At 44.6% G+C, this 22,509-nt stretch overlaps 1 protein-coding gene across 3 annotated transcripts in view; it reads left to right on the top strand.

Annotated features, from left to right (window-relative positions):
- The first annotated feature begins 3,732 nt into the window (after positions 1 to 3,732).
- Positions 3,733 to 22,509, top strand: part of RBM46 (RNA binding motif protein 46) — a 111,056-nt gene continuing 92,279 nt past the window's right edge. Inside the window, exon 1 of one of the 3 annotated variants that reach the window (XM_056562187.1) lies at positions 3,733 to 4,111. In XM_056562187.1, coding sequence (XP_056418162.1) covers positions 4,093 to 4,111 — 19 coding nt within the window. In that variant the 5' untranslated portion in view covers positions 3,733 to 4,092. Of the gene's footprint in view, positions 4,112 to 4,133; positions 4,233 to 16,194; positions 16,308 to 22,509 lie in introns of those variants that run through there. The other 2 variants (XM_056562194.1, XM_056562177.1) reach the window with 2 other exon arrangements.

Here is a 22,509-nt window from a genome sequence, read left to right as displayed (position 1 = left end):
CCGGACCTGGCCTGCCGAGCGCGGCTAAGTAAGGATGATGGGAAAAATATATATATCAAAAACGGAGGGAAAGGGCATGATGAGAAAGGGACAAGATGAGAGGGGGCATGGTGAGAAGGGGGCATGATGAGAGGGGGGCATGATGAGAAAGGGGCAAGATGAGAGGGGGCATGGTGAGAGGGGGCATGATGAGAGGGGGCATGGTGAGAAGGGGGCATGATGAGAGGGGGCATGATGAGAAAGGGGCATGATGAGAAGGGGGCATGATGAGAAGGGGGCATGATGAGAAAGGGGCAAGATGAGAGGGGGCATGATGAGAAGGGGGCATGATGAGAGGGGGCATGATGAGAAAGGGGCAAGATGAGAGGGGGCATGATGAGAGGGGGGCATGGTGAGAGGGGGGCATGGTGAGAAGGGGGCATGGTGAGAAGGGGGCATGATGAGAGGGGGCATGATGAGAAAGGGGCAAGATGAGAGGGGCATGATGAGAGGGAGGCATGGTGAGAGGGGGCATGGTGAGAAAAGGGCATGATGAGAAGAGGGCATGATGAGAAAGGGGCAAGATGAGAGGGGGCATGGTGAGAAGGGGGCATGGTGAGAGGGGGCATGGTGAGAAGAGGGCATGATGAGAGGGGGCATGATGAGAGGGGGCATGATATGAAGAGGGCACGATGAGAAGAGGGCACGATGAGAAGGGGGCACGGTGAGAAGGGGGCATGGTGAGAGGGGGCATGGTGAGAAGAGGGCATGATGAGAGGGGGCATGATGAGAGGGGGCATGATGAGAGGGGGCATGGTGAGAAGGGGGCATGATGAGAGGGGGCATGATGAGAGGGGGCATGGTGAGAAGAGGGCATGGTGAGAAGGGGGCATGGTGAGAAGGGGGCATGATGAGAAGGGGGCATGGTGAGAAGGGGGCATGGTGAGAGGGGGCATGGTGAGAACAGGGCATGATGAGAGGGGGCATGATGAGTGGGGGCATGGTGAGAAGGGGGCATGATGAGAGGGGGCATGGTGAGAAGGGGGCATGATGAGAGGGGGCATGATAGGAGAGGGGTGGGGGAATGATAAGACAGTGGGGAATGATGAGAGGGTAAGGGGGAGGGGGGTTGGGTGTAAATGTGGCACACGGGCTGATAAAAGGGGAGGAATGATGTGGCACTGGAAGGGGGGACCAAACTGAAGTTCAGGCAAAATCAAAGTTAGAGGGATGATATGGCATTTAGTCTTTCATTTATCTTATATGTATTTTTTTTTAACTTAAATTTCCCTATTAAAATGGGGGTGCGTGTTATACGCCAGTGCGTGTTATACGCCGATAAATACGCTATATATATTGAAATATATATGAATAAATGGGAAAATAGTAGTAGGAAAAGGAGAAAATAAATATATGCATAATAAAATATGCAAATGAACAATAAGAAAAGGTGAAAACACCTACAGAAAACAAAGGGGACAAAGAATCAGAAAACAAAATTAAAATGAATAAATAATATAAGAAATAAAATATTACAATAAAATATATAACAGTTAATAATGAAAAAGTAATAATAATAATGAAAAATAAATAAAAACTAAATATATATAGGTTATAATGACAGGGGCAAAACACTTATTTGTTGACTGCTAGAACAGCAGCAAAGAAAGAGGGAGGCAGTGGACCAGGAAGTAACGCTACATAATACCTGATTTACGTCCTGATTGGCTGACTATATTGTAGCTTACTTGGTTGTACCTAGCAAGTTTTTTCTTGTTTTTTCTGTATTTGTTTATAAAAATACTTTTCTGCTATGAGCTCAGTAAAGAAGGAATTTGCATATGATGTGAGGCCTCCTGTCTTGATATAAAATCGTATGCTAAGGTATATATTTTTTTCCTATAAAAGTCTATTAGTGACATATTGTGTAATATGGTGTGTTTTAATTTTTAAAATGCTTTTACTGAACATTGTGATTCTAAGATTGTTTTTTTTCATGTATTTTATATTAGTGGTACATTTTTGTTGACATTTGTGAAAAATCAAAAATATTGTGAAAAATTGGAAAACTCCAGTTTATTATTTTTATTGCGTTTACAATGAGGTAAAAATTGTGTTATCTTTATTTGTGGAATGGTATAATTCTTGTGATACCTAATTTATATAGCTTTTTATGTACTTTTTCCTTTTCACAACAAACTCCTTGTTTACCCCTTTTTTGCGTTTTCATGTTTACAGTCATAACTTTAAAATTTGTCGTCCGACCCCATTGTATGAAGGCTTAACAAGCTGTACTTTTTATTGTTACCATTACTGTCATACATGCTACCTTTTGATATTTTTATTCCACTATTTGAACCAAAATGAGCACCTCTTATGCTATTTGTTTTACCCACATTCACTATCAGGATACAGTACTAGTCAATATGAATGTGGCAATACCTATTATGTATTAGGGGCTTGTTTTTTTTGTTTGTTATGATAATACAGGACGTTATCGGGATAGGGGCATTTTTTATATATATTTTTTTGCACTTTATTTATTTAAAAAAAAATGCTTTTTACCTGTTATACTATACTGCAGTGCATCTGTACTGCAGCACAGTATAACTGTCACTATACACTGACAGTTCGCCTGTGAGATCCAGTCTATGGCTGGACCTTACAAGCTTCTGAATTTGGCAGACAGGAGGCCATCAGCTGGTTTCCTGTTGCCATGGCAACCAGTGGGACCCCGCGATTGATGACCACCGCTTAATACTAATACTGATGAGACCGGCACAATTTTGGTCTGAGCAGTTGTGGCGGGATCCTGGCTTTCACAGCTAATCTCCTGTACGGCGTCTGGCAGCACAGGGGATATGCAGTAGGGATCGACCGATATATTTTTTAGGGCCGATACCGATAATCTATGACCTTTCAGGCCGATAGCCGATAACTTATACCGATATTCCGGTATAAGTTATCGGCTACTCCCCCCCCCCCCCCAGAAGCCACTGCAGATCAATGATTTAAAGCGGGCGCTTCAAATCAATGAACTGCAGTGGCTTTTGCGGGGCCAGAGACCGCCGCCCGCTTCTCCCCCTGCCTGTCCTGGGGTCCTCCCTATTCCAACCACCACCGCTGCCGCATTGCCTCCCCCATCTCCGGTTTTATAATTACCTGTTCTCGGGGCCCGTGCTACTTCTGGCTCCGGCAGCGTCCTGAGCTGTCACTGTGCGCACTGACGGTGACGTCGCGTTGAGGATGTTACTCGTCATTGCGCTGCGCAGCGCACAGCAATAGCGCAGGAGCCAGAAGTAGCGCGGACCCCGGTAATTATAAAACCGGGGATGGGGGAGGCAATGGGGCAGCGGCGGCGGTCTCGGGGCATTATCAGTATATCGGCAAGGTAATTGCCGATACCGATAATGTCCAAAATCGTGAATATCTGCCGAACCGATAATCGGCCGATCCCTAATATGAAGGGCATATGGGTACTCCCTTTTGCGCAAAGATACTAGCTGACAGGGCGTACCCATTCGTCCAATAGTGGGAAGGGGTAACATATATTATGTTTATAACATATGTGAACGGATACAAACATATACCACAGAAAACGTATGCAACATTAAGCCAAATTGGTATTGTTGTTGTAATTCTGCTGTGGTATACCACAAAGGGATGTGTGATATAGAGGAGTCCTTCCCTAGGAAAAAAACAACAGGGACCAATCCTCTTCTATTAATGTAATATCCCATGGACTAATATAAGGATATTCTAATATGAGGACCTTGACTGATTGCATCAATAGAGTTACAGAGCAGGGCGGCTCTAATCTCTAATAATTCTGCGTACAGCAAAGTGCGACACACCGTCTGCTCCCTCCATTTAGTATACACTAGCCTGCAGTCGCTGCAACATACTGTGTAGGCAGCCTATGAGGCGACAACTTCCCGCCACAAACCTGCAGTGCCGCCTGGCATTCTGGGAGGCCGCTGTGCGCTGAGAGGAGGCGGGTGGGCGGAGCTTCATCTGTCATTCCTCAGAGATCCGCGCAGTGTTGTGGCGTCGTTATTATTAGGAGACTCGTCCGCCATTGTGTCCTGTGTGCGCGGAGCAGTGAAAGACATCATGCGGAGACATACACTGGGTTAGTAGATCTGAGCTCAGACAGGTGCCTACTCTGAGTAAAATTGCCGTCAGGCTAGGTCTCCTCTTGGGTAGTATTACTCCATAGTGGGGCCCTGTATACCTGTGACGTCATTTCCAAGGTTCTGTTATAACATTTATAATACTTTATTTATTTTACTGGTCTCGTTATGTAAGAGGAATAGACCTAACAGGCCTTTAGGGTCCTGGGCACCCCCCCCCCCCCCCCCCCTATAGCAGTGGTTGCCAAACTGTGGAGATCTAGATGCTGTAAAACTAACGAGGCTGAAGTTGGTTCCTTATTCCTCCAGTTTCTTATTCACTAAAGTTGGTTTCTTATTCGTCCAGTGTCTTATAGATGACTGTGACTAATAAACCTTTTCTCCTCTTATTTCTCTGCAGTAAATCAGTTTTTTATACATAAATGTTGAATATTATTTGGGAACAATCAGATTCAGAAGAAAAAATCTAGATTGTTTGTATTTTTCCTGAAAAAAGCAATAGTAAAAAATGGATGAAAAAATCTGCATTTTGAATCAGTAACTGATGAATTCAAGGGGTTAAACACCATTGGGCCACTGAATTAAGGATGGAAATATAAAGAGTAAGGGCCCCTCCATAATACCCAACTATATCCAGCCTGGCCCAAACAGTGGATTGGCATTAAAACAGGTGCCAACCTTGCCAACTATATAAAATTTTTTGCATTTTGAATAACTGATGATTTTAAGGGGTTAAATGCTGTTGGGCCACTGACCAAAGGGTTGAAAAATAAAGGGTAAGGGCCCCTCCATAATACCCAACCATATCCAGCCTGGCCCAAACAGTGGATTGGCATTAAAACAGGTGCCAACCTTGCCAACTATGTACATTTTCTAAATTTTGAATAAGTAACTGGTGATTTCAAGGGGTTAAACACTGTTGGGCCACTGACCTTAGGGTTGAAAAATAAAGGGTAAGGGCCCCTCCATAATACCCAACTGTATCCAGCCTGGCCCAAACAGTGGATTGGCATTAAAACAGGTGCCAACCTTGCCAACTATGTACATTTTCTAAATTTTGAATAAGTAACTGGTGATTTCAAGGGGTTAAACACTGTTGGGCCACTGACCTTAGGGTTGAAAAATAAAGGGTAAGGGCCCCTCCATAATACCCAACTGTATCCAGCCTGGCCCAAACAGTGGATTGGCATTAAAACAGGTGCCAACCTTGCCAACTATATACATTTTCTGCATTTTGAATAAGTAACTGATGATTTTAAGGGGTTAAACGCAGTTGGGCCACTGACCTAATGGTAGGGGTATAAAGAGTAAGGGCCCCTCTATAATACCCAACTGTATCCAGCCTGGCCCAAACTGTGAACTGGCATTAAAACAGCTGCCAACCTTGCCAACTAGATACATTTTTTGCATTGTGAATAAGTAACTGGTGATTTCAAGGGGTTTAATGCCATTGGGCCACTGAATTAAGGATGGAAATATAAAGAGTAAGGGCCCCTCCATAATACCCAACCATATCCAGCCTGGCCCAAACTGTGGATTGGCATTAATACAGGTGAAACCTTGCCAACTATATACATTTTCTACATTTTGAATAAGAAACTGGTGATTTCAAGGAGATAAACGCTGTTGGGCCACTGACCAAAGGGTTGAAAAATTAAGGGTAAGGGCCCCTCCATAATATCCAACTGTATCAAGCCTGGCCCAAACAGTGGATTGGCATTAAAACAGGTGCCAACCTTGCCAACTTTGTACATTTTCTACATTTTGAATAAGTAACTGGTGATTTCAAGGGGTTAAACGCTGTTGGGCCACTGACCTAATGGTAGGGGTATAAAGAGTAAGGGCCCCTTTATAATACCCAACTGTATCCAGCCTGTCCCAAACAGTGGATTGGCATTAAAACAGGTGCCAACCTTGCCAACTATATACAATGTTTTGCATTTTGAATAACTGGTGATTTTAAGGGGTTAAATGCTGTTGGGCCACTGACCAAAGGGTTGAAAAATAAAGGGTAAGGGCCCCTCCATAATACCCAACCATACCCAGCCTGGCCCAAACAGTGGATTGGCATTAAAACAGGCGCCAACCTTGCCAACTATGTACGTTTTCTACATTTTGAATAAGTAACTGGTGATTTCAAGGGGTTAAACACTGTTGGGCCACTGACCTTAGGGTTGAAAAATAAAGGGTAAGGACCCCTCCATAATACCCAACTGTATCCAGCCTGGCCCAACCTGTGAACTGGCATGAAAACAGGTGCCAACCTTGCCAACTAGATACATTTTTTGCATTGTGAATAAGTAACTGGTGATTTCAAGGGGTTAAACGCCATTGGGCCACTGAATTAAGGATGGGAATATAAAGAGTAAGGGCCCCTCCATAATACCCAACCATATCCAGCCTGGCCCAAACTGTGGATTGGCATTAAAACAAGTAAAACCTTGCCAACTATATACATTTTCTACATTTTGAATAAGAAACTGGTGATTTCAAGGGGTTAAACGCTGTTGGGCCACTGACCTAATGGTAGGGGTATAAAGAGTAAGGCAGGGATGTGGAATTCCTATCCCCTGACGCCCGGGACTAGCAGTTTTGGGCGCCGGGCAGGTGAATTTGTCCGGCCCTTAGCCCGGCTTCGGGCAAGCAGGGCCGGACCTGACAAGTGCAGCGGCGATCTGCAGTCTGTATGGAGCGGGCTCCCGACTCCTGCCCGCTCCATACTCTGCAGCCTGTGTCCTCGGAAGCAGAGCAGGGAAGATGAGAAGCTGTGTATTTGTCTTCTCTCCCCTGCTCTGCAGACGTGTGGGGGGAGATGAGGGGGCGTGGTTTCTTGCTCCCCGTGCAGACCTGCGTCCTCTGCCTTTACTCCCCCCAGCTGTATCTTCGGAGAGCTGAGGGGAGGAGGCACATCTGCACGGGGAGATGCTTGCGGCGCTCTGCAGTATGTATGGAGCGGGCTCGGGATTCCTGCCCGCTCCATACTCTGCAGCCCCCGGCTGTTCTCAGTACCCGGGGGCCGCCGCTAATAGCCAGCATGCGGCGATCGCCATGGCTGGCTATTAACCCTTTAGATCGCCGCTGTCAAAGCTGACAGCGGCGTCTAAAGGGAGATGTGAATACTCCCTGGTGGGCTAGTGGGGTGGATCGCCCCCCGCAGCGCGATCGCAGGGGGGCGATCCACTATGGAGGTAGCCGGAGGGCTTACCTCTGCTTCCTCCTGTCCCGGCTCTGTCATTGATAGATCCTGGCTGGACCAGGCTCTATCAATGGATCACAGAGCACACAGATTAATAGAGTTCAATAGACCTCTATTCATCTGTCTGAGGAATCTAATGATTCCTTATATAAGTGTAATAAAGTGTAAAAAAAATAAAATAAAAGTTTGAAAGACACACATTAACCCAGTGGTCTTCAAACTGTGCGCCTCCAGATGTTACAAAACTACAATTCCCAGCATGCCAGGACAGCCGCTGGCTGTCCGGGCACGCTTGGAGTTATAGTTTTTCAACATCTGGAGGGCCACAGTTTGAAGACCGCTGCATTAACCCCTTCCATGTAAAAAGTTCAGATCACCCCCTTTTCCTATATAAAAACACGTAAACATAATAAAAATAAACATATTGGTATTGCTTCGTGCGCAATTGTACGAACTATTAAAATATAACATTATGTATCCCGTACGGTAAATGTAAAAAAAAATACCAAACCACAGATTTGCAATTTTTATAATATCCCAGAAAAAAAACGTAAAAAGCGATTAAAAAGTCAGATCAATACCAAAATGGTACCGATACAAAAAACAGATTATGGCGCAAAATATGAGCCCTCATACAGCCTGGTATGTGGAAAAAAAATAAAGCTACAGGGTAGAGATGAGCGAACTTACAGTAAATTCGATTCGTCACAAACTTCTCGGCTCGGCAGTTGATGACTTTTCCTGCATAAATTAGTTCAGCTTTCCGGTGCTCCAGTGGGCTGGAAAAGGTGGATACAGTCCTAGGACTGTAACCACCTTTTCCATCCCACGGGAGCACCTGAAAGCTGAACTAATTTATGCAGGAAAAGTCAGCAACCGCCGAGCCAAAAAGTTCGTGACGAATCGAATTTACTGTAAATTCGCTCATCTCTACTACAGGGGTTAAAAAATGGCAATTAAAAAAATTAGAAAAAGTTCAGAATTAGTAAATTCTGGTATTGCTGTAATCAGGCGGCCTAAAGTATAAAACTAACATGTTACCTCAACCACAAGGTAAATGGCGTAGAAAAGAAAACCACCAAATCTGCAAAATTATCTTTTACTATTTCAATTTCACTTCCCTTAATATATATATATATATAATTTTATTTATTTTTTGGGGTTCAGAGAATGTGTTATTGAAATATTAAAAGGTGTCCTTATAGTAGGTAGTTATGGCTATTATAGGGCGAGGAGGAAAAAATTAGAGCGTAAAAGCGAAAATTGGCCGGGACAAGTGGATCTTCATGAGGGACAAGTAGATTTTGCTCCATTTTAGTCCCGTGGACAAGTCGTTTTTTATAGAATGTCCACACCCCTGGTAAGGGCCCCTCTATAATACCCAACTGTATCCAGCCTGACCCAAACAGTGGATTGGCATTAAAACAGGTGCCAATCTTGCCAACTGTATACATTTTCTGCATTTTGAATAAGTAACTGATGATTTTAAGGGGTTAAACGCTGTTGGGCCACTGACCTAAGGGTTGAAAAATAAAGAGTAAGGGCCCCTCCATAATACCTAACTGTATCCAGCCTGTCCCAAACAGTGGATTGGCATTAAAACAGGTGCCAACCTTGCCAACTGTATACATTTTCTGCATTTTGAATAAGTAACTGATGATTTTAAGGGGTTAAACGCTGTTGGGCCACTGACCTAAGGGTTGAAAAATAAAGAGTAAGGGCCTCTCCATAGTACACAACCATATCCAGCCTGGCCCAAACAGTGGATTGGCATGAAAACAGGTGAAACCTTGCCAACTATATACATTTTTTGCATTTTGAATAAGTAACTGGTGATTTCAAGGGGTTAAACGCTGTTGGGCCACTGAACTAAGGGTTGAAAAATAAAGGGTAAGGGCCCCTCCATAATAAGGAACTGTATCCAGCCTGGCCCAAACAGTGGATTGGCATGAATACAGGTGCCAACCTTGCCAACTATATACATTTTCTACATTTTGAATAAGTAACTGGTGATTTCAAGGGGTTAAACGCTGTTGGGCCACTGACGCGAGGGTTAACAAATAAAAGGTAAGGGCCCCTCCATAATAATGAACTGTATGCAGCCTGGCCCAAACAGTGGATTGGCATCAAAACAGGTGCCAACCTTGCCATTTATATAATTTTTTTGCATTTTGAATAAGTAACTGGTGATTTCAAGGGGTTAAATGCGGTTGGGCCACTGATCTAAGGGATAAAAAAATAAAGAATAAGGGCCCCTCTATAATACCCAACTGTATCCAGCCTGGCCCAAACTTGGGATTGGCATTAAAACAGGTGCCAACCTTGCCAACTATGTACATTTTCTACATTTAGAATAAGTAACTGGTGATTTCAAGGGGTTAAACGCTGTTGGGCCACTGATCTAAGGGTTGAAAAATAAAGGGTAAGGGCCCCTCCATAATAAGGAACTGTATCCAGCCTGGCCCAAACTGTGGATTGGCACGAAAACAGGTGCCAACCTTGCCAACTATATGCAGTTTCAGTATTTGAATAAGTAACTGATGAATTTAAGGGGTTAATCGTTGTTGGGCCACTGACTTAAGGGTGGAAATATAAAGAGTAAGGGCCCCTCCATAATACCCAAGTGTATCCAGCCTGGCCCAAACTGTGGATTCGCAAGAAAACAGGTGCCAACCTAGTCACCTATATACATTTTCTACATTTTGAATAAGTAACTGGTGATTTAACCCCTTAAGGACAATGGACGTACTCCTACGCCCCCGTTTCCGAGTCCTTAAGGACCGAGGACGTAGGAGTACGTCCTGTCCTTTCCCGGCCCCCTGCCGCTAGCCGGAGGGGAGCCGGTGTCCGATGCCTGCTGAAATCGTTCAGCAGGCATCGCGGCATATCGCCCAGGGGGGTCATTATGCCCCCCCATGTCGGCGATGGCCGCAGATCGCTGGACAATTCAGTCCAGCGATCTGCGGCGATTCCGGGTCAATCGGGTCTCCAGTGACCCGGTGACCCGGAATTACTGGCTGATCGGGGCCGTCAGAGACGGCCCCGAACAGCCAGAGCCTGCAGGGGTGAGGTGGCACTGGTGCCACCTCACGATCGCCCTGATTCGTCGGCCGGATTCCCGGCCGACCAATCAGGGCGCCTGCTGCGGGTGTCACTCCCGCACCCGCTCCGCCCCTCTTTCGGAGGACGTGAGCGGGTGCGGGACGTGCACCCCTGGTGCTGGGGACCCCGATCCCCGGCGTTAATGTTGGGATCGGGGCCCCAGGAGCGACGACGGCGGCGGCGGCGGGACTGACCTGTGCGGCGATCAAGCAGCAGCAGGAGGTGAGTGACAGCCTCCTGTTGTTGCTTAGCAACAGCTCCCAGCATGCAAAAAGGGCATGCTGGGAGCTGTAGTTATGCAACAGGAGGAGGCAGACCACCACAACTCCCAGCATGCACTTATGGGCATGCTGGGACTTATGGTTTTGCAACAGCTGGAGGCACATTCTTTCTATGGAAAAAATGTACCTTCAGCTGTTGTGTAACTACAACTCCCAGCTTGCACAAACAGCTTAAGTGCATGCTGGGAGTTGTAGTGGTGCATCTGGTGGTTGCATAACTACAACTCCCAGCATGCCCGTTGGCTGTCGGTGACTGCTGAGAGTTGTAGTTTTGCAACAGCTGAAGGCACACTGAGTTAAGTAGCAAACCAGTGTGTCTCCAGCTGTTGCATAACTACAATCCCCAGCATACCTAGCCAAAGTAGTATGCCTCCCGCTGTTGCATAACTACAACACCCAGCATGCCCTTCCGCTGTCCGTACATGCTGGGGGTTGTAGCTTTTGCAACAGCTGAAGGCACACTGGTTGCAAAAGACTGAGTTTTTTGCCAAACTCGGTGTTTCACAACCTGTGTGTCTCCAGCTGTTGCAAAACTACAACTCCCAGCATGCACTGATAGACCGTACATGCTGGGAGTTGTGGTTTTGCAACAGCTGGATGTTCCCCCCCCCCCCCCCCCAATGTGAATGTACAGGGTACACTCACATGGGCGGAGGATTACAGTAAGTATCCGGCTGCAAGTTTGAGCTGCAGCAAATTTTCTGCTGCAGCTCAAGCTGCCAGCGAGAAACTACTGTGAACCCCCCGCCCGTGCGACTGTACCCTAAAAACACTACACTACCACACAATAAAATAAAAAGTAAAAAAAACACTACATATACACATACCCCTACAATAAAAATGAAAAACGTCTGGTACGCCACCGTTTCCAAAACGGAGCCTCCAGCTGTTGCAAAACTACAACTCCCAACATGCACTGATAGACCGTACATGCTGGGAGTTGTAGTTTTGCAACAGCTGGATGTCCCCCCCCCCCCCAATGTGAATGTACAGGGTACACTCACATGGGCGGAGGATTACAGTAAGTATCCGGCTGCAAGTTTGAGCTGAGGCAAATTTTCTGCCGCTGCTCAAACTGCCAGCGAGAAACTACTGTGAACCCCCCGCCCGTGCGACTGTACCCTAAAAACACTACACTACACTAACACACAATAAAATAAAAAGTAAAAAACACTACATATACACATACCCCTACACAGCCCCCCTCCCCTCCCCAATAAAAATGAAAAACGTCTGGTACGCCACTGTTTCCAAAACGGAGCCTCCAGCTGTTGCAAAACAACTACTCCCAGTATTACCAGATAGCCACTGACTGTCCAGGCATGCTGGGACTTTTACAACAGCTGGAGGCACCCTATTTGGGAATCACTGGCGTAGAATACCCCTATGTCCACCCCTATGCAATCCCTAATTTAGTCCTCAAATGCGCATGGCACTCTCACTTTGGAGCCCTGTCGTATTTCAAGGCAACAGTTAAGGGTCACATATGGGGTATCGCCGTACTCGGGAGAAATTGTGTTACAAATTATGGGGGGGTATTTTCTGCTATTACCCTTTTTAAAAATCTAAAATTTTGGGGAAACCAACATTTTAGGTAAAATTTTTTTATTTTTTTTTACATATGCAAAAGTTGTGAATCACCTGTGGGGTATTAAGGTTCACATTACCCCTTGTTACGTTCCCCGAGGGGTCTAGTTTCCAAAATGGTATGCCATGTGTTTTTTTTTTGCTGTCCTGGCACCATAGGGGCTTCCTAAATGCGGCATGCCCCCAGAGCAAAATTTGCTTTCAAAAAGCCAAATGTGACTCCTTCTCTTCTGAGACCTGTAGTGCGCCAGCAGAGCACTTCTCTCCCCCATATGGGGTGTTTTCTGAATCGGGAGAAATTGGGCTTCAAATTTTGGGGGGTATTTTCTGCTATTACCCTTTTTAAAAATGTAAAAATTTTGGGAAACCAAGCATTTTAGGTAAAAATTTATTTTTTTTTTAACAGATGCAAAAGTCGTGAAACACCTGTAGGGTATTAAGGTTCACTTTACCCCTTTTTACGTTCCCCGAGGGGTCTGGTTTCCAAAATGGTATGCCATGTGGTTTTTTTTTGCGGTTCTGGCACCATAGGGGCTTCCTAAATGCGGCATGCCCCCAGAGCAAAATTTGCTTTCAAAAAGCCAAATGTGACTCCTTCTCTTCTGAGACCTGTAGTGCGCCAGCAGAGCACTTTTCACCCCCATATGGGGTGTTTTCTGAATCGGGAGAAATTGGGCTTCAAATTTTGGGGGGTATTTTCTGCTATTATCCTTTTTAAAAATGTAACATTTTTGGGAAACCAAGCATTTTAGGTAAAACATTTATTTTTATTTTTTACATATGCAAAAGTCGTGAATCACCTGTGGGGTATTAAGGTTCACTTTACCCCTTGTTACGTTCCCTGAGGGGTCTAGTTTCCAAAATGGTATGCCATGTGTTTTTTTTTTGCTGTCCTGGCACCATAGGGGCTTCCTAAAGGTGACATGCCCCCCAAAAACCATTTGTCGCTCCTTCCCTTCTGAGCCCTCTACTGCGCCCGCTGAACAATTAACATAGACATATGAGGTATGTGCTTACTCGAGAGAAATTGGGCTACAAATACAAGTAAAAATTTTCTCCTTTTTACCCCTTGCAAAAATTCAAAAATTGGGTTTACAAGAACATGCGAGTGTAAAAAATGAAGATTGTGAATTTTCTCCTTCACTTTTCTGCTATTCCTGTGAAACACCTAAAGGGTTAATACACTTATTGAATGTCATTTTGAATACTTTGGGGGGTGTAGTTTTTATAATGGGGTCATTTATGGGGTATTTCTAATATGAAGACCCTTCAAATCCACTTCAAACCTGAACTGGTCCATGAAAAATAGCGAGTTTGAAAATTTTGTGAAAAATTTCCAAATTGCTGCTGAACTTTGAAGCCCTCTGGTGTCTTCCAAAAGTAAAAACTCATAAATTTTATGATGCAAACATAAAGTAGACATATTGTTTATGTGAACCCAAAAATGTTTTATTTTGAATATCCATTTTCCTTACAATCAGAGAGCTTCAAAGTTAGAAAAATGCAAAATTTTCATTTTTTCATCAAATTTTGGGATTTTTCACCAAGAAAGGATGCAAGTTACCATAAAATTTTACCACTAAGTTAAAGTAGAATATGTCACGAAAAAACAATCTCGGAATCAGAATGATAACTAAAAGCATTCCAGAGTTATTAATGTTTAAAGTGACAGTGGTCAGAATTGCAAAAAACGCTCTGGTCCTTAAGGTGTAAAATGGCCTGGTCCTTAAGGGGTTAAAGGGGTTAAACACCTTCGGGGTTAAACATATCGCGGTGCGGTGGGGGCGATACGGGGCATTATCGGCTTATCGGCAAGGTAATTGCCGATACCGATAATGCTCAAAATCGTGATTATCGGCCGATAATATCGGCCATGCCGATAATCGGTCGATCCCTACTGAGAATTAAAACATAGGGGACCCTATACATTTTATTTATTTATTTTTAATAAAAAGATACACATAGGGTTCCCTGTATTTTCAGTATCAGCCAGATACCAACCCTCAGGTCAGTGGTCCAACTACATTTAACCCCTTCAAGGAGTAGTCCAGTGGTGACTCAGTGGTGAACAACTTATCCCCTATTCTAAGGATAGGGGATAAGTTGCAGATCGCGGGGGGTCCGACCGCTGGGGCCCCCTGCGATCTCCTGTACGGAGCCCCGACAGCCCGCGGGAAGGGGGCGTGTCGACCTCCGCACGAGGCGGCGGCCGACACGCCCCCTCAATACAACTCTATGGCAGAGCTGAAGCGCTGCCTTCGGCAATCTCCGGCTCTGCCATTGAGATGTATTGAGGGGGCGTGTCGGCCACCGCTTCGTGCTGGGGTCGACACCCGCTATCTGGGCGGAGAGCCTGGCCCCCGTACAGAGAGATCGCAGGGGGCCTCAGCAGTCGGACCCCCGCAATCTCAAACTTATCCCCTATCCTTAGGATAGGGGATATGTTTTTCACCACTGGACTACCCCTTTAAATTCCTCAGTTACTTATTCAAATACTGAAAATGTAGATAGTTGGCAAAGTTGGCACCTGTTTTCTTGCCAATCCACTGTTTGGGCCAGGCTGGATACAGTTAGGTATTATGGAGGGGCACTTACCCTTTATTTTTCAACCCTCAGGTCAGTGGCCCAACAGCGTTTAACCCCTTGAAATCACCAGTTTCTTATTCAAAATGCAGAAAATGTATATAGTTGGCAAGGTTGGCACCTGTTTTCATGCCAATCCACTGTTTGGGCCAGGCTATATACAGTTGGGTTTTATGGAGGGGCCCTTACTCTTTATTTTTCAACCCTTAGGTCAGTAGCCCAACAGCGTTTAACCCCTTGAAATCACCAGTTACTTATTCAAAATGTAGAAAATGTATATAGTTGGCATGGCTTCACCTGTTTTAATGCCAATCCACAGTTTGGGCCAGGATGGATATGGTTGGATATTATGGAGGGGCCCTTACTCTTTATATTCCCATCCTTAATTCAGTGGCCCACTGGCGTTTAACCCCTTGAAATCACCAGTTACTTATTCAAAATGCAAAAAATTGTATATAGTTGGCAAGGTTGGCACCTGTTTTCATGCCAGTTCACAGTTTGGGCCAGGCTGGATACAGTTGGGTATTATAGAGGCCCTTACTCTTTATACCCCTACCATTAGGTCAGTGGCCCAACCGCATTTAACCCCTTAAAATCATCAGTTACTTATTCAAAATGCAGAAAATGTATATAGTTGGCAAGGTTGGCACCTGTTTTCATGCCAATCCACTGTTTGGGCCAGGCTGGATATGGTTGGGTATTATAGAGGGGCCCTTACTCTTTATTTTTCATCCCTTAGGTAAGTGGCCCAACTGCGTTTAACCCCTTGAAATCACCAGTTACTTATTCAAAATGTAGAAAATATACATAGTTGACAAGGTTGGCACCTGTTTTAATGCCAATCCACTGTTTGGGCCCGGCTGGATATGGTTGGGCATTATGGAGGGGCCCTTACTCTTTATTTTCTATCCCTTAGGTCAGTAACCCAACAGCATTTAACCCCTTGAAATCATCAGTTACTTATTCAAAATGCTAAAAATGTATATAAATGGCAAGGTTGGCACCTGTTTTAATGCCAATCCACTGTTTGGGCCAGGCTGGATACAGTTGGGAATTATGGAGGGGCCCTTACGCTTTATTTTTCAACCCTCAGGTCAGTGGCCCAACCGCGTTTAACCCCTTAAAATCATCAGTTACTTATTCAAAATGCAAAAAATTGTATATAGTTGGCAAGGTTGGCACCTGTTTTCATGCCAGTTCACAGTTTGGGCCAGGCTGGATACAGTTGGGTATTATAGAGGCCCTTACTCTTTATACCCCTACCATTAGGTCAGTGGCCCAACCGCATTTAACCCCTTAAAATCATCAGTTACTTATTCAAAATGCAGAAAATGTATATAGTTGGCAAGGTTGGCACCTGTTTTCATGCCAATCCACTGTTTGGGCCAGGCTGGATATGGTTGGGTATTATAGAGGGGCCCTTACTCTTTATTTTTCATCCCTTAGGTAAGTGGCCCAACTGCGTTTAACCCCTTGAAATCACCAGTTACTTATTCAAAATGTAGAAAATATACATAGTTGACAAGGTTGGCACCTGTTTTAATGCCAATCCACTGTTTGGGCCCGGCTGGATATGGTTGGGCATTATGGAGGGGCCCTTACTCTTTATTTTCTATCCCTTAGGTCAGTAACCCAACAGCATTTAACCCCTTGAAATCATCAGTTACTTATTCAAAATGCTAAAAATGTATATAAATGGCAAGGTTGGCACCTGTTTTAATGCCAATCCACTGTTTGGGCCAGGCTGGATCCAGTTGGGAATTATGGAGGGGCCCTTACGCTTTATTTTTCAACCCTCAGGTCAGTGGCCCAACCGCGTTTAACCCCTTAAAATCATCAGTTACTTATGCCAATCCACTGTTTGGGCCAGGCTGGATACAGTTGGGTATTATGGAGGGGCCCTTACCCTTTATTTTTCAACCCTAAGGTCAGTGGCCCAACAGAGTTTAACCCCTTGAAATCACCAGTTACTTATTCAAAATGTAGAAAATTTACATAGTTGGCAAGGTTGGCACCTGTTTTAATGCCAATCCACTGTTTGGGCCAGGCTGGATACAGTTGGGTATTATAGAGGGGCCCTTACCCTTTATTTTTCAACCCTAAGGTCAGTGGCCCAACAGCGTTTAACCCCTTGAAATCACCAGTTACTTATTCAAAATGTATAAAATGTACTTAGTTTGCAAGGTTGGCACCTGTTTTAATGCCAATCCACTGTTTGGGCCAGGCTGGATACAGTTGGGTATTATGGAGGGGCCCTTACTCTTTATAGTTTCATCTTTAATTCAGTGGCCCAATAGCGTTTAACCCCTTGAAATCATCAGTTACTTATTCAAAATGCAGATTTTTTTATCCATTTTTTACTATTGTTTTTTTCAGGAAAAATACAAACAATCTAGAGTTTTTCTTCTGAATCTAAGTGTTCCCAAATAGTATTCAACATTTATGTATAAAAAACTGATTTAGTGCAGGAAAATAAGTGGATAAAAGGTTTATTAGTCATAGTCATCTATAAGACATCTATAAGACAACTTGAATAAGAAACCATCTTCAGTGAATAAGAAACTGGACAAATAAGGAACCAACTTCAGCCTCGTGCAAAACTACAATGCCCGGCATACTGTTGGCTGTCCAGGCATGTTGGACGTAGTAGTAGTTTTGTAACATCTGGGGGTCCACAGTTTGGCGAGCACTGCCCTTTGTGATAAAGCAAAATGATAGTGACCAGGGGCATAACTAAAGGGCAGTGGTCCATAAACTTTGGACCTCTAGCTGTTCCAAAACTACAACTCCCAGTATGCTCCCCAGTTTGGAGACCATAGCCCTGTAGTTACGCCCTTGGTCACTCATTCTGCTCAGTACCAAGCAGTAATAGTAAGGCCCCTTTCACACTGCCGTTATGCCCCGGCAATAACGACTGTCCAGCCTTTTCTTTTTTTTTTTTTTTTTTTTTTTTTAGTAGTTTGACGGCCATCATTTTGACCTGTCTGATGGGAAATAACAGGTCCCGATGGACCCCATTATAGTCAATGGGGTCCGTCGGGCGCCGTTATTTTCAGAGAGAATAGCGTAAGAAAAAGACGGTGCAATTACTATTTTTTCTCCCGCTATCCTTGATCCTAAAATTATGGGCTTCACACTGCCGGAGACAGCCGGCAGTGTGAATGTAGCCTTATTTAGCAATAATGGGTCATGAAAAAAATGGATGAAATAACTGAATATAATGGATGATAACTGAAGACCAATTTTGATGGACATTCTGTGAAAATAACGGACATGTGCCATCCATCATGCACCGTTATTGTCTTATTTTATGTCCGTTACTTTATTTTATAGTGACTTCCTAGTTGTTATGCTGTACTGAGCATGCTCAGTAGCAATAATAGATCATAACAGAACATAAAAATAACTGACAATAAAGGATGTCATTTGTGAACATCCGTCACCCATAGACTTCAATGTTAAAATTTTAATGTCCGCTATTCCACCGTTATTTTTGACGGGAAAAAAATTTGTGCATGCACCGTTATTTGCCCCGTCAAAAGTAACGGATGTTAGCCATAAGGGGACGTAACTGATGCTAAAGGACAAAAAAATCCCATTGACATGAATGGGATTTTTTGACGCCCGTTTTATGGACTTTCTGACCGGAGTTCATGACAGGGGGTTTTGCAGGATCATAACGGTAGTGTGAAAGGGGCCTAAATGTGTTGTCACCTGCAAATTATAGCATCATACCATCTGGCAGTGATTCAGAGCTTCTAGGTTTCACCTTCACCGATCTCACTATTGTTGTGATTTCAATATAGGAGCTTAAAGGGGTACTCCGGCGCTTAGACATCTTAACCCCCGCAATCTTTCATGCAGCACCCCGCTATCATCAGCCTCAGGAGCGAACCTCACTCCGGGTCTGATGAATCACGATCATGGGGCCGGAGTATTGTGACGTCACGTTCTGATCCCTCAATGCAAGTCTAAGTGAGGGGGCTTGACAGCCACCACACCTCCTCCCATAGGCTTGCATTTAGGGGGCGGAGCGTGACATCACACGGGGCAGAGGCGTGATACTCCGGCCCTGTGATTGTGATTCATCAGAACCCGTATCGATGTTCGCTCCGGAGACTGGTGATAGCAGGGTGCTGCATGAAAGATTGCGGGGGTCCCCAGCAGCAGGACCCCCGCGATTAGGCATCTTATCCCCTATATTTTGGATAGGGGATAAGTTGTCTTAGGGCCAGAGTACCCATTTAAAGTCTCACGCCAGTCTGCAGGATAGGGGATAAGTTTTAGATCGCGTGGGGTCTCAACGCTGTCTGTACGGAGCCCCGGCTCTCCCACAGAGTGGCGCGTCACGACCCCCGCCCTATGCGGGGACGCCACGCCCCCTCCATATATCTCTATGGGAGAGCCGAATATTGCTGAATGGCTTTGGGCGCGGGTCGTGAAGCGCCACAGCGCTTGGACCCCCCCCTGCGGATAGGGGATAAGTTTTTCTGGAATGTCAGGCATGAGACTTCTTCTTAAAGCCCTTTATGACCCAGCGAATTTTGATTTCTAGCTTACGTTTTTTTTTTCCCTCACCCTTTAAAGGGGTACTCCCGTGGAAAACTTTTTTTTTTTATATCAACTGGTGCCAGAAAGTTAAACAGATTAGTAAATTTCTTCTATTAAGAAATCTTAATCTTTCCAGTACTTTTTAGGGGCTATATACTACAGAGGAAATGTTTTTCTTTTTGGAACACAGATCTCCTCTGACATCATGACCACAGTGCTCTCTGCTGACATCTCTGTCCATTTTGCAAACTGTCCAGATCAGCATATGTTTGCTATGGGGATTTTCTCCTAGGCAGTTTCTCAGATTCGCTCCATCAGGAGCCTTTAGATTGCCGGTTCCTTCCGCGTTCACCTGGGAGTGAGAGCCTGTGCCTACATGAGTGCTCTGCTTGAATGTCAAAATAGCTGATTTTTGGTCGCATCACATCCCAGAAAAGCAGCAATAAAAAGTGACCTAAAAGTCACATATAGCGTGATACCGGAAAAACTACGGATCCTGCTCTAAAAATGAACCCTTCTTTAATCGTGTTTACAGAAAATAAGAAATTTATAGGGGGCCAGAAGACCAAAAACATGCTTTTTTTTAAATGTTTGACTTTTTAAAGGCAGTACAATAATAGAAAATCGTGTAACCATAGGTATTGTTTTAATTGACCCCCAGAACAAAGAGAACATGTCAGTTTTACCAACTGCACTGTGTAAAAATTAAACCCCTCCCCCAAAAGTTTGAAAATTGCGGTTTTCCTTTCAATTTTCTGCCACAAATAATAAATTGTTTTGTTACACCAAACATTTTTAGGTAAAATAAAAGGTGTCATTAGAAAGTGCAATTGGTTACACAGAAAAAAAGCCCTTACATGGGTCTGTGGATGGAAAAATAAACAGTTATGCCACTTAACCCCTTAAAGGAGTAGTCCAGTGGTGAACAACTTATCCCCTATCCTAAGGATAAGTTGTAGATCGAGGGGGGTCCGACCACTGGGCCCCCCCCGCGTTCTACTGTACGGGGCCCCGACAGCCCGCGGGCAATCTTGTTCACAGTGCTCTCTGCAGACACTTGATGCCCGTATCAGGAACTGTCCAGAGCTGGAGAAAATCCCCATTACAAACCTATGCTACTCTAAACAGTTCCTGACACAGACAGAGGTGTCAGCAGAGAGCAATGTGGACAAGACAAAAGAGAAATTCTAAAAGCAAAGAATTTACTCTGTAGCATACAGCTGCTAAAAAGTACTAGAAGGATAAACATTTTTTAATAGAAGTAATTTACAAATCTGTTTAACCCCTTAAGGACCAAGCCAAAGGGCTTACTTCTCCTCCTGTGCCGGCAGGACCAGGCTTTATCAATCGAGCGCAGAGCACACAGATCGATGTGGTTCTGTATGAGGAATCAAATGATTCCTCCTAAAAGTCCCCTAAGGGGACTAAAGGTGTGAAAAAAAAAAAAAGTTTTAAAGGGGTACTCCGCCCCTAGACAAAGGATAGGGATAAGATGTCAGATCGCGGGGGACCCACCGCTGGGGACCCCTGGGATCTTGGCTGCAGCACCCACCTGTTGCGGCTTCCGGAAACGCTGGAGCTTCCCGACCACGGTGACAGGAGATCGTGACGTCACGACTCCGCCCCCCGTGTGACGTCACGCCCCTCAATGCAAGGGGGCGTGACGTCACACGGGGGCGGATTCGTGACTTCACAATCTCCAGTCACCGTGGTCGTGAGGCGTTAGGATGAGAGCCTCCAGTGCTGCCGGAACCCGCAACAGGTGGGTGCTGCAGACAAGATCCCGGGGGTCCCCAGCGGCGGGACCCCCACGATCTGACATCTTATCTCCTATCCTTTCGATAGGGAATAAGATGTCTAAGGGCGGAGTACCTCTTTAAAACACACACATTCACCCCTTCCTTATTAAAAGTTTAAATCCTTTTCCCAAATTCCATATAAAAAAATATATAAACATAATAAAAATATGTGTGGTATCGCCGCGTGCGTAAATGTCCGAACTATAAAAATATATCATTAATTAAACTGCACGGTCAATGGCGTATGCGCAAAAAAAATTCCAAACTCCAAAATAGCAAATTTTTGGTCACTTTTTAGACCATAAAAAAGGAATAAAAAGCGATCAAAAAGTCTGATCAAAACAAAAATGATACAGATTAAAACTTCAGATCACCGCGCAAAAAATTAGCCCTCATACTACTCCGTACGTGGAAAAATGAAAAAGTTATAGGGTCAGAAGAGGACAATTTTAAATGTATTCATTTTTGTGCATGTAGTTATGATTTTTTCCGAAAGTACGCCAAAATCAAACCTATATAAGTAGGGTATCATTTTAACCGTATGGACCTACAGAATAAAGATTAAGTGTCATTTTTACCGAAAAATGTAGTGCGTAGAAACGGAAGCCACTTAAATTTACAAAATTGTGTTTTTCCTTCAATTTTGTCGCACAATGATTTTTTCCCCCCCGTTTTGCTGTAGATTTTTGGGTAAAATGACTGATGTCATTACAAAGTAGAATTGGTGGCCCTGCCAGGCTTTATCATTCTGAGCGCCGGAGCGGACACAGGACATGAGGTAAGCCCTCAGGCTACCTCAGCAGTGGATCCCCCCCCCCCCAGCGATCACGCTGCGGGGCGGGGGGCCATCCATCCCACTGGACCACCAGGGATGGAATAAAGGCACCTTTAGACACCGGACAGCGGCGATCTATAGGGTTAATAGCCGACTGTGGCAATCGCCGCATGCCGGCTATTAACGCCGGCCCCCAGCTGGAATGACGCGGGCTCGAGTCGGGACCCCGCACCACACCACCTTAACGGCACATGGACGAGTCTACACGTCCATGGTCATTAAAGGATTTACTTTCTGGCATCAGTTCATTTAAAAAAGTAAATAAATTATTCCACCAGAGTACCCCCTTAAGGACCAGGCCAATTTCAGTTTTTTCACTTTTGTATTTTCCTCCTCCCCTTCTAAAAATAAGAATGCTTGAAATTTTGCACCTACAGACTCATATGAGGGCTTGTGTATTTTTGTGTCACCAATTTTACTTTGTAATGACATTAATCAGTTAATAACAATATCTACGGCAAAA

This window comes from Hyla sarda, chromosome 1, assembly GCF_029499605.1.
Source record: "Hyla sarda isolate aHylSar1 chromosome 1, aHylSar1.hap1, whole genome shotgun sequence".
Taxonomy (NCBI): Eukaryota; Metazoa; Chordata; class Amphibia; order Anura; family Hylidae; genus Hyla; species Hyla sarda.
Note: the sequence above shows the minus strand (reverse complement) of the source record. Positions and strands in the feature narration are given on the sequence as shown.